At 33.3% G+C, this 17,729-nt stretch overlaps 1 protein-coding gene across 6 annotated transcripts in view; it reads left to right on the forward strand.

Annotated features, from left to right (window-relative positions):
* Window positions 1-17,729, forward strand: part of LOC139510158 (PAN2-PAN3 deadenylation complex catalytic subunit PAN2-like) — a 312,625-nt gene that overhangs the window by 5,959 nt on the left and 288,937 nt on the right. For 4 of the 6 annotated variants that reach the window (XM_071296503.1, XM_071296504.1, XM_071296507.1 and 1 more), the window contains exon 2: window positions 3,249-3,464. In XM_071296503.1, the coding sequence (XP_071152604.1) occupies window positions 3,288-3,464 (177 nt within the window). In that variant the 5' untranslated portion in view covers window positions 3,249-3,287. Of the gene's footprint in view, window positions 1-136; window positions 235-2,217; window positions 2,296-3,248; window positions 3,465-17,729 lie in introns of those variants that run through there. The other 2 variants (XM_071296509.1, XM_071296506.1) reach the window with 2 other exon arrangements.

Here is a 17,729-nt window from a genome sequence, read left to right on the forward strand (position 1 = left end):
TGGTAATTTTCTGGGAGGCCTGTTCAAGCCGAATGCAATTTTGTTTAAACTCTTTGTGTGGTTTTCTTACAAAAGGTACGTTGTCTCTGAAAGTGAGTGAAAAATAAATTTTATTAAATTTCGTTTTAAAGGTACAGGAACAAAGGTCAAACCATTGATTACCGGTACACGTGCAAAGATTGAATGGCACAAAATCAATCACCCAGAAAAGAGTAAGACTGTTTAAAATAACAGGTAGAAATGAAGATTATAACAATGATATTTAATTTTTTTTTGCAGAAACAATATATGTATATATATATATATATAAAATAATAATAGTGTATATCAAAGGGTTCAGTGCTAATAAACTTTTAAAATTGTTTATTTGTGATCAATCTCATTTGTTTGGTGTTTTTTTTTAAAATTTTTCTCAAGATTTAAGAAATTGTGTCACAATTGCTACTTCTTTGTATATATATTGTCTGAAAACAGATAAACTTAGTATTGCACAACAGCATAGTGTAATGCACAAAAACAAGAAATTGAATATAAATTCAAATCATATAACTAAGTGTAAGTTCTTTGACTACGTTATTCTGTGTCAGAAACCTATTACATTTTTATGTGTCAAATATTTAATTACAGTCCAAATTCAGACCTGTATCAAAGGGGATATTGTGTCCATTTTTGCCCCAACTGTTCAGGGTTGGACCTCTGCGGTTGTATCCAGCAAATTATTGTACAAAAAACAGCATTTATGACAAAAAAGTATACTAAAATTGAAAATGGAATACTAGTCTGGCTTCACTTTTTCCAAATTCTTCAAAAGAAATGTTTCCTGATTTCAAATTGTAGTAAATTCCGTAAATTTCATCTGATTTTAACATTGGTTTTCAACAAATGGAAGCGCCATGTTTACACTTTCGGAAGTTTCATCTGGCTATTTAAGAAAGAAAGATAACTTGTGTTTGCTTTGTTTGGTATTCTGATCCTGGTAAATTGTATTGCGCAATAGTAAGAATCTTCCCATTGCACAATACTGTATTAGCACATACTGAGCAATAGTAGGAATCTCCAATTGCATAGTATTGCACAATAGCAAGAAATATCCAATTGCACAGTATTGGCATTTGCACAATAGCAAGAAATATTCAATTGCACAGTATGAAAATGAATACAAATATTTCAACCAATTTCAAATTTTTAAGATCTTTATAATGCCACATTTATTTTGTGTCAGAAACCTATATTACATTTGTATGTCAAAAATTTGATCACAATCCAAGTTCAGACAATATACATGTATATATATTAAGCATGAATATTATGTTCAGATACATTTTCAATCCATCAATCCATCAGTCACGTCTCAGTCCTTACAGCTGAACGGACGTGCTGGGTCAGCTCTCCTTTACCCGCTATCTTCGATGAGGGTTTATTGCTAGATGGTCAACGACATACTACTAAGATGACAGAAACCAATCCATGCCGTACAGAGAGACGTAGTAGTTGGCGTACCCGCGTTAACATGCCTCCAAAACCATTGTCTATTATGGGGAGTGTCATGCCGATTAACGTCCGAGGGCTGTATCCTAGGCTGTTGGGTGATACGACCTTCATTTTCCTGCCTCACGGCTTGGGTCCTGATAACGCTTCCTGTCATCTTTAGAACTACGTCCACGATTCATCTACCAGTACTCCATCATCGAGGCTAGCGGGCTGCCAAGCTGACCAAACTGGCCCTGAAAGCAGCCGTTGTGAAGAAGTAAAATCCAAAATAGTCAACAAACCAAAAACAACTCACCAAAACCAAGATGGCGGCCTCCATTCGGCGTCCTTTGCTACCCGTTCCTGACCCACGGCACAAAATATTTAAATGCTCACCAATCGTCTTCGGGCACCGAGCCGACCGTGCGAGGGCTGAAAAGCCAGTCAAGGTCGTTAAACACTTCCATATATATGTTCAGATTTGTCCCAACTGTTCAGGGTTCAACATCTGCGGTTGTATCAGGCTGCCCTAATTAGCAAAGCATTTTTATTAAGTTCCTAAATCACATTCCGACATTCTATGTCTGGAGTTGGTTTCACAAAAAAAACTTACAATCAATCTTAATCAACAAGTTTTTTTGTGAAACCTACTCAAGAATCCTTTATGTTGTGTCAAATATTTAATCATGTTCCAAATTCAGAGCTGTTTCAACATGTTCAAGCTTGAATGTTGTTTGAATACTTTAGATTGCTCAGCTGTTCAAGGTTCAACCTCTGTGGTTGTCATGGTCTTCAGCTTGATAATATTAAGTTGTAAGGAGTACGGTAAGCAATTTTAATATCTGCCATGTAGCCATATCCTGTTTGTTGATAGTTTGAAATTATACAACAAACATTGTTCAAGGGAAATTTTCATGAAATATCTGACTCCAACATGTTCTATGAATGGAATAATCAGTTATACTCCAGTACATGAGGCAGGTCTATTTTTGGTATTGGTTAAATTTTACATTGTAAACCTAACACCTAAAGTTCTAATCTAAACAAAATTACCTGCTCTGAATAGGTTGTTTTAACAGGTTTAAAGTCATATGAAACTTCAAATTAAAAAACAATTACCGGTATGCATATGCTATTTAAACTAAATGGCTAGTTTTTATTATAAAACTTATGTACATATATATACTTTTTTCTTAAGAAATTTCTATAATTTGTCCAAATTTAGAAGAAGTTTACTTTTTTTTGATTGCTTGCTTCCAGCAAACAATTCGGCCGACATGTTTTCAGTATGCAGTTACCTCGGCGTGACCTTTCTCGTAAAAATACTGTGATTGCAATACACAATTGCGAATGGAAAACCAAACATTCAAGATAAACTATAGTACTATATCTTATAGTACCTGTTATACACATGCTTACCTGAATATCCATGCTTCTTTGTTGATTGTTTACAAACAGGTGACAAAATTGTTAAAATTCAGCTTCAAAACACAACCATTAATTAGCTGTCATATTTTCACAACACTGACTGATTGAAATAATTTTTGATGATTACACAAAATGTATGCGAAAAAAATGATAAAATCCTGCACAGAATACTAAGTTTATGATATGTATGCACTGGTTCAATAATTGGATTAACATTATTTTTCTACAGTCACTCGTTTCTTATGATTTTAAAGTAGCAAGGTAACATGAAAATAACAAATATAATATATTTATAAGAGTGAATCATATTTAACCCTGTATTATAACATGATGAACATGTTTATTTTAAGATTGAAATGACCTAGTATTTGGTTTTGGTGACAAAAATAATGGATTATCGAGGCATGCGAATGCCTCATGGCTTCCCACCACCACAAATGCAAGGTAGGATGGGAGAAGGAATGATGAACCAACAGAGGGATATGATGGGTGGAAATATGATGAATCAGCCTCCACCAGGAGCTATGATAAACCCACAGATGATGCCAGAACATTTCAGTCCAAATGTAAGTTCAATGTATCTTTCATTTTTTAAAGTTTGTGTTTAGTTTAGAAATAGGTCATTGTTTCCAAGAAAGTTCCTTTGATCCCTTTCAGAAGATGAATTAAATGTGCCCTCAGCCGCGCCCTTCTGCCCTGACACCTTTTTAAAAAAAAACTTGTCTGTTTTGGCAATGTACAAGTTTGTAAAATTAGCCTTTTGTTTGTCATTTTATATTTTAAAACTTTTGTGATGTATTTAAATGGGTAATAATGGTTGGAAACTCCAATAGAAAGGAGTAGGGGCATTAAGGCCTGGATTTGGCCCAACAAAAATAAATGTTTGATATCTATTTCAAATTTGCACATGATGTTTAGAAATGCATATGTTCAAGAAATATAAAAGAAAAAAATAAGGATTTTTACCTGATTACGTCACAATTACGTCATAATAATATGTTCTATTTTCAAAAAACCGATGAAAAATACAGATTTTATGCAGTTTTACATGTTTATTTCTGTTAAGGAAACATCGTGCGCAGGCAAGAAACAACAAAATAATTTAACAGAAGCTATATTATTACTATTGTCATGATCCCACCAAATATAAAGTTGTTTTTTGGGTGCGCACATACTTTTTCAATCTAAAATATACATAAAATTTGACAAAAAACAAGGAAAATCACGAAATTTTACAAAATATGCAAAATAAATCATGTTTTGTTGCCATGGAAACTTGTTCAATGTCAAATTTGTTTTGTTTCTCGGAGTACCTTGTACTGTAGTACGGTATTCAATTATTAGGAATACACATGATAACTTTTAAATTTGCAGTAATTTTTGGGCCAAATAATGGCCTTTTTGCCCCTACTCCTTTGAATTGAGATACTGACCCAGGGCTCACACTACTTCAGAATTACAGGGAGAAGTGACTTCTCTTTTTGAAACTGATATATCTATAATACTAAAATTACGAGGTCCAATTTGTCAGCCGTCATCACGTAAAAACGACTAATCAAAGAATTCAACTTTATATACAACTAATATAGTACAAAGGTGTAGATTAAAAATTACACCACTCCAGACCCTTTTGTTTTCCACGTAATTAATACTGCCAATAATCAGGAGTCCGATACCGATACCAATAGTATAACACCTGTTACCTATTACGTTATCTGAACGTTCCGTATCTGACAGGCGCACCACCAAACGGTGTATTCAGGATTAATATGCTATATACACAGGTCATAATCACAGGGTGACCGGTAAGTTGTCAAATTGTTACCTATTGTAGTATTTTAATCCGTAAGACTTTCTAAGATAACAATACGAATACTAAAAATCTGGACTAAAAATAAGTTTCAATTTGTTAGCGGGCATGACGTAAAACAGCGAATCAAAGAATTCAACTTTATTTATAACTAATATAGGACAATGCTGTTGATTAAAAAATACTCCATTCCAGGAACTTTTGTTTTCCAAATAATTAATATTACCAATAATTGATAAGTTTCAGTTCGACGGGTTCAAACAGAAAGATTTGAAAGCAGAGAAAATTGTGTATCTTATAATCGGCATGACTGTATCAGATGACAGTACTAATACCAAAATAAGGCTTGCGCATAGTTATATACTTTAATTCAGTCACGGACCCGCGATATCACGGGTGTGTTCTAGTATTATTGAATAAAGTTATAATAGAAGTGTATTTTATAACCGAAAAATGATTTACAAGTTGCAGGTAAGTTAATATTGATCATTATAAAGGAGTAGGTTCAGTAAGACCCCTTTTTGGCCCCAAAATATAGCAGTTTTACAAAATTGTTAAAATGTAAACCTTTAGTTATTTATTGGACAGTAGAATGCTTCTGCTACATTAATATGGGCTGTTTTTGACAATACAATGCACATATATCCGGTACTAGCACCATTATTTATTTTAAATTAAATTAAATTAAATTACCATTAAGTCATGCTAAATTACTGAAATCCTCATAATTCTAGCATTTTAGTTAAATTTTAGACGGTTTTCGTGTAAAACGAAAGTGGCCGCATTCGTGTTCATCCTTAATATTGAAATGTAAGTTGTATTTTATGATAATACATAACATATATAAAGGTTGAGGATGAACACGGATGCGGCCACTTTCATTTTTACCAAAAACCATCTGAAAAGTGACATTTTTCGGCATATTAGGTAGATTTTTCATATTTGAGCTTGAATCGGATCGTTTTTAATGACTAAATCTGTTAAAATCTTTCACATAAACTAATTAACTCAAATAAAATAGACACTTACATAGAATTGTCTAATAATTGTTTTTCAGAAAGGATTTGAAAATTTAACCAATACATCAAAGCAATGCAATTACTCCAATCACTAATTACTTTTCATAACAATTTACTCAACATTAAATAAAATGTAATTAAGAATTTTCACATATATATTCAATTCAAATTTAATCAAAAAATTATTATACTTGATTGTTTTTATAAAAACAAAGCTTCTGAATGGATGATTCGTATGTTTGTTCTAATAAAATTTTCTCAAAATTAAAAAGATTTTCATTGGCAAATATAAATGTTTTTACAAATAACTATAATTTTGTATAAAAAACCATGAAGACATTTGTGCTGTCTTCCATTTTCAAAATGGCTTTATATCCGTGTGTTCAATGTGATGAAGAATGTGTTGATTGCACCATTCAATGCAGTTGTTGTGATCGTTGGGTTCATAGTGCTTGTGTCCCAATGGATGATGCATTGTTATTGGCCTGGTCAGATGTGTCTCTATAGTTCCTGTGTAAGGACTGCTGCTTTATAGTCTAGTCAATTTAGTGAACAACCTGCAACTAATTGCAACACAAGGTTTTTCTCTGAAAAACAAGTCTGTTACTATCTATGAACAACATACTAAAACTATACAAAAATATATTTTGCGGAAAGTGGTTTAATTCACGAAAATATTTTGTAGTAAAAGTAAGGTAATATGAGTTACTTTCCCTTATTTGCCAAAATTAAAAAAAAAAAAAATTTATCCACAAAATGTTCTTTATTTTTTAAAACAATTCAAGTAATACAATACAATGCATAATTATCTCAATTCAAAAGAATAATATTACAAGTGGATCACTTTCCTGTCTCAAAATTTGTATATTTAAATAAAGATATGGACCGAGATTGTGTTCTGCTATTTTACAATTCGAAGATCTAATTCTCTACAATAGTGATGGTAATATGTAACCTATAACAGAAGACTATTCTAAGTTAGATTAACCAACATAGTCACAATCTAACTAGGTTTTTGAAAGAAATCTACCCCTGTGTTTAAGTTAATTTTAGTTGTGGAAGGTGTTCTCGAAACATATATGTGTGGCCATTAAAAATTGAATTTTTTTGCAAGACTAACTTTTTTGAAATTCAAAGTTATTAATTTATTTTTTTAACACAACTTTTACATTGAAGTATTAAAAAGTTTTTCTTGAACAAACATGTTAAGATTTAGAATCGAACAATGCTTTTCAGAAAAAAAAAGAATGATGAGTGTTAAATAATTGTATGTTAGAATGAAAATTCCAGGCTCCTGAAGCAAATTATAAACTACTCACGTAATTAGCGACGATCTCAGTACTTACACACCATATAAATAGAGCTTTGATTGTAACACTAAACCAATAGGGGGCAAGTTCCATACCAGGACATTCGCCTCCAAAAACATCAATATAATATATAATAATAACACTGAACCCACTTTTCACTGGTTTCTAATCGGATGTGTACAGATTTATATTTTAGTCGTTGCCAAGAGTATTTATTCATCAACTGTAATTAGCTTTAAACTAGCTATTGGAACTCAGTGTTATTTTGTTCATTGATTTAGTATATACTCTGTGGGCGAGTCTGTGCTGACCTTTTTGAGTTGAGCCCTTCCCAACTGAGTTTTACAATTTGCACTTTAATTATGACTCACTTATGTTGTTTGCTATTTCACAACTGTTCCTTATTATGGGAGGGCTGAGTGCATGCTCGCAAACATGGTTAACCCTGCACACTATGAATATGATTATCACAAGTAAGTGGCCGTTGAGTACATGGTGGTTATTGTTTGCTGTCTGTCATATTTATTTTTCCATTCATTGTCTTAACAGTGTTATAAAATTATTTAAAATTATTAAAAAAAAAGGTATTTAAATTTGATTTGAGTTTTCCTGTTAAAAAAAGCTTTCTTCTGGCAAATTATAATTTAAAATTAAAAATATGCAAGAACTTTTGGATTATTTTAGTCATTCGATGTTAAAAAAAATTTCTTCTTCTTAAACAAAATACATTTCACGTGGAGTCATTGAGAAAATATTTCAGTCCATTTGCTGACTTTGTTAATAAACCAACTGACCAACTTCCTCAAAGCTACTAAGAAGGCATGGTAACCCTCTTCAGTGAAATGTATCCCGTCACGAGCTTCGTATTCCACCCGATAAACATTAGTTGGCTTGAAATAATGTACAAAATGATTTTCAAGAGCTATGCTTTTCATCATTTTGTTCACTATCTCTTGGCGAACTGTATGCTCTTCGGGAGTGCAATACCAAGGCCCAGACCGCTTCATAACTGACATGAATACCACTGATACTCCTCTAGAAAGACGAACATAAATGAAAAAATAAATTCTAAATAAAGTATTTTCGCGGACTATGACAGATAAGCCTGTGCCTTGTCGTGCAGGATATCTTAGTAGTTATAAATTTTTTACAATAAATTCTAAATAAAGTATTTTCGCGGACTATGACAGATAAGCCCGTGCCTTGTGCAGGATATCTTAGTAGTTGTAATTTTAGAGTTTTAAAGGGGCTTGGTTAACATCCATTTCTAAATTAAAAATATAATAATATGATAAAGATAATATTTTTTTTAATAACTAACTAAAATTAAAACAAAAACTAATTTAAACAGTTTACTATTCCATATTTTATTTTAAAAAGGCCCACCCTCACATTATTCATTGCCTTGACGTGGCGTGAGGGCTCCACTTTGGTGGTCTAAGATGAACATGTTGAGGGATTGTATGCGATCTTTCTTTTATTCATTCCATACGATTTCCTTGGTCGCCATCTTGGAAGTACACACCGATATCCATAAATTTTTAATAATCAATATTAACTTACCTGCAACTTGTAAATCATTTTTCGGTTATAAAATACATTTCTATTATAATTTTATTCAATAATATATGTTTAAAAGTCACTCAAATGTGTTAATATTGATATTTGAAGTGTTATTCGGTCATTACATGTGTTATTCGGATAATAACAGTGTCATTCGGTCATTCGTGTTACCCGTGAAAATGTATTATGTATCAAAAATTAAAGTTACAATACAATTCAGACCTGTATCAAATGTGAATATTGTGTCTATTTTGGCCTCAACTTTTCTGGGTTGGACATCTCCTGTTGTATCCAGCTGCGCTCAGCATAGCAATTTATTTTTCTAGGAGTTGCGCCCCTTTGAACTTAGTTGCTTCAATATACTACTGCAACAGTTTGTCATCGCAACTCCTCTGAAACCACACAACAGAATTTTATGAAACTTTGTAGATAATAAGGAAATACATTGCTATATATGTAGATGTGCATATGGACAGGAAATTATGATTCAGGGTTTTTTTGAGTTACGCCCCTTTGAACTTATTTGCCTCAATATACTACTGCAACAGTTTGTCATCTCAACTCCTCTGAAACCACTCAACAGAATTTCATGAAACTTTGTAGATATTAAGGACATACTATGTACATGATGTAGATGTGCATATTGACAGGAAATTATGATTCAGATTTTTTCTAGGAGTTACTCCCCTTTGAAACTTATTTGCCTCAATATACTACTGCAACAGTTTGTCATCAAAACTCCTCTGTAACCTCACAAGAGAATTTCATGAAACCTTTAAGACCTGTTTTTTTGTTATGGTCACACATTCAGGATTTTTACTGCTGTCCTTGATAAGATCATCCCTGATTAAGGTTTATCAAAAGTCAATGAATCGTGGCTTGAAATTCAAACTCTTATTAAAAATTGTAAAAACATTTATTTAGTAACCACAACAATCCCATAGTGTTCAGGTAGTCAATGGTAGTGTCTGAATTTGTCCAAAATGTCCCGTTCTCAATTTAATTGAATCCGATTTTATCTTTCCCATGGTTAAAAACGTCTGAATCTGTCCAAACAGTGTCCTGATTCTTCCTAATTGTATCTGACAGACAGCAGACAGTGACCAGACAGTGAAACCACGCTACCGAAGATAAACAAAAAAAACTTTCCCCTTAATCATAGTGATTAGCTTCTGTCAAGAGTGCAATCTACTGTACTGGATTGCAAACAGCTTTGTCTCGACTCAGTTGGATTGTTGGAACTCTGACGTGGGTATTATTGCCTAATTTGGTATTAATAGAGGGACAGTTTTGGAATAGTAACGACACAGACAGTTCCCATTTTGGATGCAATCTGGAAACAATCAGCAAAAAAATGCATGACAAATTTTTTCACTACATGGCCGTTTGACAGGACACAGTCCAGAAAAATTGTAACACATTCTGCTGTATGGAATCAAAATTGTGACAATGCTATACATTTCAAAAATATATAACAGTGTTAAGATTTTGATCCAATATAGCAGAATGTGTCACAAAAATATATTACATTGTTACGATTTAGATCCAATACAGCAGAATGTGTCACAAAAATATATTGCATTGTTACGATTTTGATCCGATACAGCAGAATGTGTCACGATATAGTCATGCTTGAGATTCCCAGGATGCTACGAGACTTGCCTAACTGTCAGGGTGCTTGGCCGACCTCTGATCTGTAGAAATTTAAGGATTCATTAAATCTCTGCTTGGGACATTCAAAATCATTTTGTTTTTATGCATGTATCAGTCATACAGCTTACATTATGTGTGTATAATAAAAAAAAGTGTTAATACCAGTCACTCTTAACATGTCATGTTAGTATGTTTACACAGCTTTAATCAATATCACTAATAAAAAGATAATCGTTTAAAGTAATGAAAGTAGAAAAACATCCAGTTTGCCATTTTATTTTTAAGTCTTCATTTTTTTAGCTCACCTGGCCCAAAGGGCAGTTCTAATACAACTGCAAAAATTAAAAAAAAAATTTGGTCGTATATAGGTATCACGTCGTCGTCGGAGACGGATAGTTTCCGGATAATAACTTCAGTATAAGTAAATAGAAATCAATAAAATTTAAATACAATGTTTGTAACCACAAAAGGAAGGTTATGATTGATTTTTAGCTCACCTGGCCCGAAGGGCCAAGTGAGCTTTTCCCATCACTTTGCGTCCGTCGTCGTCCGTCGTCTGTCGTCTGTCGTCGTTAACTTTTACAAAAATCTTCTCCTCTGAAACTGCTGGGCCAAATGAAACCAAACTTGGCCACAATCATCATTTGGGTATCTAGTTTAAAAAATGTGTGGCGTGACCCCGCCTACCAACCAAGATTGCCGCCATGGCTAAAAATAGAACATAGGGGTAAAATGCAGTTTTTGGCTTATAACTCAAAAACCAAAGTATTTAGAGCAAATCTGACATGGGGTAAACTTGTTTATCAGGTCAAGATCTATCTGCCCTGAAATTTTCAGATGAATCAGACAACCCGTTGTTGGGTTGCTGCCCCTGAATATGTAATTTTAAGGAAATTTTGCTGTTTTTGGTTATTATCTTGAATATTATTATAGATAAAGATAAACTGTAAACAGCAATAATGTTCAGCAAAGTAAGATTTACAAATAAGTCAACATGACCGAAATGGTCAATTGACCCCTTTAGGAGTTATTGCCCTTTATAGTCAATTTTTAACCATTTTTCGTAAATCTTAGTCATCTTTTAGAAAAATCTTCTCCTCTGAAACTACTGGGCCAAATTAAACCAAACATGGCCACAATCATCATTGGGGTATCTAGTTTTAAAAATGTGTCTGGTGACCTGGTCAACCAACCAAGATGGCCGCCATGGCTAAAAATAGAACATGGGGGTAAAATGCAGTTTTTTTTGCATACAGACAACCTGTTGTTGGGTTGCTGCCCCTGAATTAGTAATATTAAGGAAATTTTGCTGTTTTTGGTTATTATGTTGAATATTATTATAGATAGAGATAAACTGTAAACAGCAATAATGTACAGCAAAGTAAGACCTAAAAAGAAGTCAACATGACCAAAATGGTCAATTGACCCCTAAGGAGTTATTGCCCTTTATATAGTCATTTTTTTTAAACAATTTTCACAAAATTTGTAAAATTTTACTAACATTTTCCACTGTAACTACTGGGTCAAGTTCATTATAGATAGAGATAATTGTAAGCAGCAAGAATGTTCAGTAAAGTAAGATCTACAAACACATCACCATCACCAAACCACAATTTTGTCTTGAATCCATCTGTGTCCTTTGTTTAGTATTCACATAGACCAAGGTGAGCAACACAGGCTCTTTAGAGCCTCTAGTTTGGGGTTATGGTCCTAACCGTTTAGAAATTAGGGGCCCAAAGGTGCCCAAAACAAGTATTTATCTAGTTTCAGGACAATGAGTTGTGTATAAGTATTCAATTGGTCTGATATTGTACTACAAGTTTATACCATAAAGTAGAAGGTTGAGATTTATTTTAAGGGTTATGGTGCAAACAGTCTAGGAATTAAGGGCCAAAAAGGGACCAAAAACAAGCATTTTTGTAGTTTCAGAACAATAATTTATAACTTGTGTGTTATTGTATTGATCTCTCTGACATTTTACCACAAGGTTCCATATAACGAAGGGAAGACTTGGATTCAGTTTGGGGTTAATATCCCTGAACAATTAGGAATAAGGGGCCACAAAAGGGCCAAAAAGAAGCATTTTTATACGACCGCAAAAATTGAAAATTTTTTGGTCGTATATTGGTATCACGTTGGCGTTGTCGTCCTAATACTTTTAGTTTTCGCACTCTAACTTTAGTAAAAGTGAATAGAAATCTATGAAATTTTAACAAAAGGTTTATGACCACAAAAGGAAGGTTGGGATTGGTTTTGAGAGTTTTGGTCCCAACATTTTAGGAATTAGGGGCCAAAAAGGGCCCAAATAAGCATTATTCTTGGTTTTCACACCATAACTTTAGTATAAGTTAATAGAAATCAATGAAATTTAAGCACAAGGTTTATGACCACAAAAGGAAGGTTGGGATTGATTTTTGGAGTTGAGGTCCGAACAGTTTAGGTATTAGGGGCCCAAAGGGTCCAAAATTAAACTTTGTTTGATTTCATAAAAAATTGAATAATTGGGGTTCTTTGATATGCCAAATCTAACTGTGTATGTAGATTCTTAATTTTTGGTCCCGTTTTCAAATTGGTCTACATTAAGGTCCGAAGAGTCCAAAATTAAACCGAAAATTGAATCCTTGGGGTTCTTTGATATGCTGAATCTAAACATGTACAGTTTAGATTTTTGATTATGGGCCCAGTTTTCAAGTTGGTCCAAATCAGGATCCAAAATTATTATATTAAGTATTGTGCAATAGAAAGCAATTTTCAATTGCACAGTATTCAGCAAAAGCAAGAAATCTTTAATTGCACAGTATTGTGCAATAGCAAGAAATTTTCAATTGCACAGTATTGCACAATAGCAAGAAATCTTCAATTGCACAGTATTGTGCAAAGGCAAGTATTTTCAATTGCACAGTATTGCGCAATAGCAAGAAATATTTAATTGCACAATATTGTGCAATAGCAAGAAATTTTCAATTGGAGTTATCTTTCTTTGTCCAGAATAGTAGTTGAATCAACTTAAATCATTGTTTTATACAATATACAATGTATATTCACTTTTACTACCAACTGATAAATTAAAACAATCTTTACCATTCAGTGATAACAAGCACTTTTTTTACATTTTGATATTTTATGATGTATTTAAATGAGTAGTTATTGCTAGGGGCCATTAGAAATTTGAATTGAGATCAGTTTTGGAATAAGGGAAAGGGGGATGTGAAAAAAAAATTGGTGGTGGGGGGGGGGGGGTAATTTTTCTTTAATTTTTTTGAGAGGATTAATATTCAACAGTATAGTGAATTGCTCAAAGGCAAAACAAAATTTTTAAGTTCATTAGACCACATTCATTCTGTGTCAGAAACCTATGCTGTGTCAACTATTTAATCACAGTCCAAATTTAGAGCTGAATCCAGCTTGAATGTTGTCAATTTTTGTGTCCATATATACTTGCCCCAACCATTCAGGGTTCAACCTCTGCGGTCGTATAAAGCTGCGCCCTGAGGAGCATCTGGTTCTAGTTTACAGGCAATAACTTGGGTTTAAGTGTATGGATCCCTCTGAAATTATACTACAAGGTTTCTAACTACACAGGAAAGGCTGGAATTGAGTTTTGGGGTTCTTGCTGCAAGGGGGAGGGGGTTTCAATAAGTGAGGGATTAAAAAAGGGGTCCAAATAAGCATTTTTGTAGTTTTCAGTCAATAACTTGTGTTAAAGTGTATAAATCTCCCTGAAATTATTCCACAAGTTTCCATACTACAAAGGGATGGTTATGGGGGTTATGGCTCAAATCATTAAGCAATTAGGGGCAAAAAAGGAGTGAAAACAAGGGTTTTTCTGCTTAAAGGACAATTTAAACAATTTAAAAGCAGTGTAAGGGAGTTAATGCAATTAAACTTTAAAAAATACTGTTATATATATGTTTGATTACTTGATTAGCTCCCTTACACTGTTTGTTTTCAAAAGTTTCAAAAGAAATCTTCAATTTCTCAGTAAAGTGCAATGGATTTGTTAGATCTTTGACCACATTTATTTTGTGACAAATACCTATATAATGTCAAAAATTTGATCACAATCCAAATTCAGACAGTATCAAGCTTGAATATTGTGACCAAATTTGCACCAACTGTTCAGGGTTCAACCACTGCAGTCGTATAAAGCTGCACCCTGCGGAGCACCTGGTTGGTTATTTTTTTGAATATTTTTATAGATAGAGATAAACTGTTAACAGTAATAATATTCAGCAAAGTAAGATTTACAAATAAGTCAACATGACCAAAATTGTCAGTTGACCCCTTAAGGAGTTATTGCGCTTTAAAGTCAATTTTTAACAATTTTTCTAAAATTTTAGTAATCTTTTAAAAAAATCTTCTCCTCTGAAACTACTTTGACAAATTTAACCAAACTTGGCCACAATCATCATTGGGGTATCTAGTTTCAAAAATGTGTCTGATGACCCCGCCCACCAACCAAGATGGCCAACATTGCTAAAAAGAGTACATAGGGGTCAAATGTAGTTTTTGGCTAATATATCTGAAACCAAAGCATTTAGAGCAAATCTGACAGTAGTAAAATTGTTCATATTAAGTCAAGATTTAACTGCCCTGAAATTTTATACAATTCAGGCAACCTGTTGTTGGGTTGCTGCCCCTGAATTGGTAATTTTAAGAAAATTTTGTAGTTTTTAGCTCAGCTTTCCAAAGGAACGGTGAGATTTAGCCATCACTTAGCGTCCATGGTCGTCGTCCATCTGGTGTAAACTATTTCAAACATCTTCTCTGAAACTACTGAACCAATTCCAACCAAACTTAAGCTGAATTATCCTTATGGTATCTAGAATAAAGTTGTTGTTTTATTTTCTGTTTTGTCAAAAAACATGGCTGCCATGGCTAAAAATAGAACATAGGGGTAAAATGCAGTTTTTGGCTTATATTTCACAAACCAAAGCAGTTAGAGCAAATCTGACATGGGGTCAAAGTGTTCATTTGGTAACATTCTATCAACCCTGAAATTTTTAGATGAATCTGATAACCCATTGTTGGGTTGCCGCCACTAAATTGGTAATTTTAAGGATATTTTGCAGTTTTTATACGACCCCAAAATATTTTGGGATCGTATAATGGTATGATGTCGTCGTTGTCTGAAGACATTGTTTTCCGGATAATAACTTTAGTTTAAGTGAATAGATCTTCATGAAATTTTCAAAAGGTTCAATACCACAAAAGGAAGGTTGGGATTGATTTTGGGGATGATTGTCCTAACCTATTAGGAATTAGGGGTCCAAAAGGGGCCCAAAACAAGTTTTTTTCTAGTTTCAGGATAATAACTTGTGTTGAAGTATTTCAATTGCTCTGAAATCATACCGCAATGTTCAAAACCACAAGTAGAAGGTTTGGATTCATTTGAGGGGTTATGGGGCCAAAGTTTAGGAATTAAGGGCCAAAAAGGGGTCAAAACAAGCATTTTTCTAGTTTCAAGACAATAACTTATGTGTAATTGTATGGATCTCTTTAAAATTGTACCACAATGTACTAAATAACAAAGGGGAGGCTGGGATTAAGATTTGGGTTAATTGCCCAAAATATATAGGAATTAGGGGCCAAAAAAGGGCCAAAAGGAAGCATGTTTCTAGTTTCCAAACAATCATGACAATAACTGGTGTTTAAGTGAATGGATCTCTCTGAAATTGTACTACAAGGTTCAATACTGCAATGGAAAGCATGGGATTGAGTTTAAGGGTTATAGCTCCAAGGGGGTTTCAAAAAGTGGGGGGGGGGGGGATTTTTTGTTTACTATTTTTTGAAGGGCTTCCTTTTTTTTCAAAAATTTTCAAATTTCGAATTTTCAAAAGTTTCAAGAAGAAATCTTCAATTGCACAGTATTGAGCAATAGATTTGTTAGATCTTTGACCACATTAATTTTGTGACAAAAACCTATATTATGTCAAAAACTTGATCACAATCCAAATTCAGACAGAATCAACCTTGAATATTGTGACCAAATTTGCCCCAACTGTTCAGGGTTCAACCACTGGGTCGTATAAAGCTGCGCCCTGCGGAGCACCTGGTTGGTTATTTTCTTGAATAGTATTAACGATAAAAATGATAAAGATAAACTGTAAACAACAAATATGTTCAGCAAAGTAAGATCTACAAATAAGTTTATATGACCAAAATTGTTAATTGACCCCTTAAAGAGTTTTTGCCCTTTAAGGACAATTTTACACAATTTGTTTATCATGTTTACTAACTTTAAAAAATCTTCTTTTCTGAAACCATTGAACCAATTCTAACCAAACTTAAGCTGAATGATACTTAAGTTGTCTAGAATAAAATTTGTGTTTTATTCTCTGTTTCGTCAAAAAACATGGCCCCCATGCAGGCCTCTACAATAACTTTTTTTTCAACTTGTCCAGTAGGACAAGTACATACCAAAACTTACTTGTCCGAATGAAATTGTTACTTGCCCAAAAAAATCTTAATAATAAACTTTTACATTTTCAATTGATTGAAGGAACAAAATGAATTAAAACAATAGAACAGAATTTAATATTTATCTTTTGAAATACTTTTGAAAAATATGAGAACAACTGAATTTAGTCATGTCACAGGACTTAGTTTTTAGTTTTCATCAATGACAAAGTCTCATCAGACTATGCACATAATGCACCACTCTGATAGGCGTGTCATTGTACACTTTTTGGATTTGTATCCTTTTTTTTAAGTTGAAAAAAGTTTATTCAAATGCAATCAATAAAAAAAGATGAGGTATGATTGCCAATTAGACAACTCTCTGCAAGAGACCAAATGACACAGAAATTAACAACTATAGGTCACAATAGATTGCAAGTATTGTTTTTTCTTCTACTTATAAACAAATATGATTTTGTGAATTTTATGGTAAATAATTTCTTCATTTTTAACCGGATTTTTGTGACAAAAATGTCGGTTATTGATTTGGGGATGTACGGCGGGCGGGCGGCGGGGCAGCGGCCGGGCGGCAATCAAATGTTGTCCGTGCATTAACTCATGAACCGTTCAACCAAAGCTTTTATAATTTTAATATGTTGATACTGACAACTAAATGAAGGTCAAGTTTAATAATGGCGATTTTGACTTTTACCGTTCAGGAGTTATGGTTCTTGAAAGATTGAAAAATGGAGTTTCCAGTCGTGTCCGTGCATTTCCGCATGAACTGTTCTACCAAAGCTTCCCAAATTTTAATATATTGTTACTGATGACAAAATGGGGGTCAAGTTCAATATAAATGACGATTTTGACTTTTACCGTTCAGGAGTAATGGTTCTTGAAAGATTGAAAAATGGTTTTTCCAGTCGTGTCCGTGCATTTTTTATAAACCATTCAACCAAAGCTTTTGAAATTTTTATATGTTGTTACTGATGACAAAATAGAGGTCTGAAGTTCAATAATGATGATTTTAACTTTTACCGTTCAGGAGTTATGGTTCTTGAAAGATCGTAAAATGGT

The sequence above is a fragment of the Mytilus edulis genome, chromosome 2, assembly GCF_963676685.1.
Source record: "Mytilus edulis chromosome 2, xbMytEdul2.2, whole genome shotgun sequence".
Classification (NCBI taxonomy): Eukaryota; Metazoa; Mollusca; class Bivalvia; order Mytilida; family Mytilidae; genus Mytilus; species Mytilus edulis.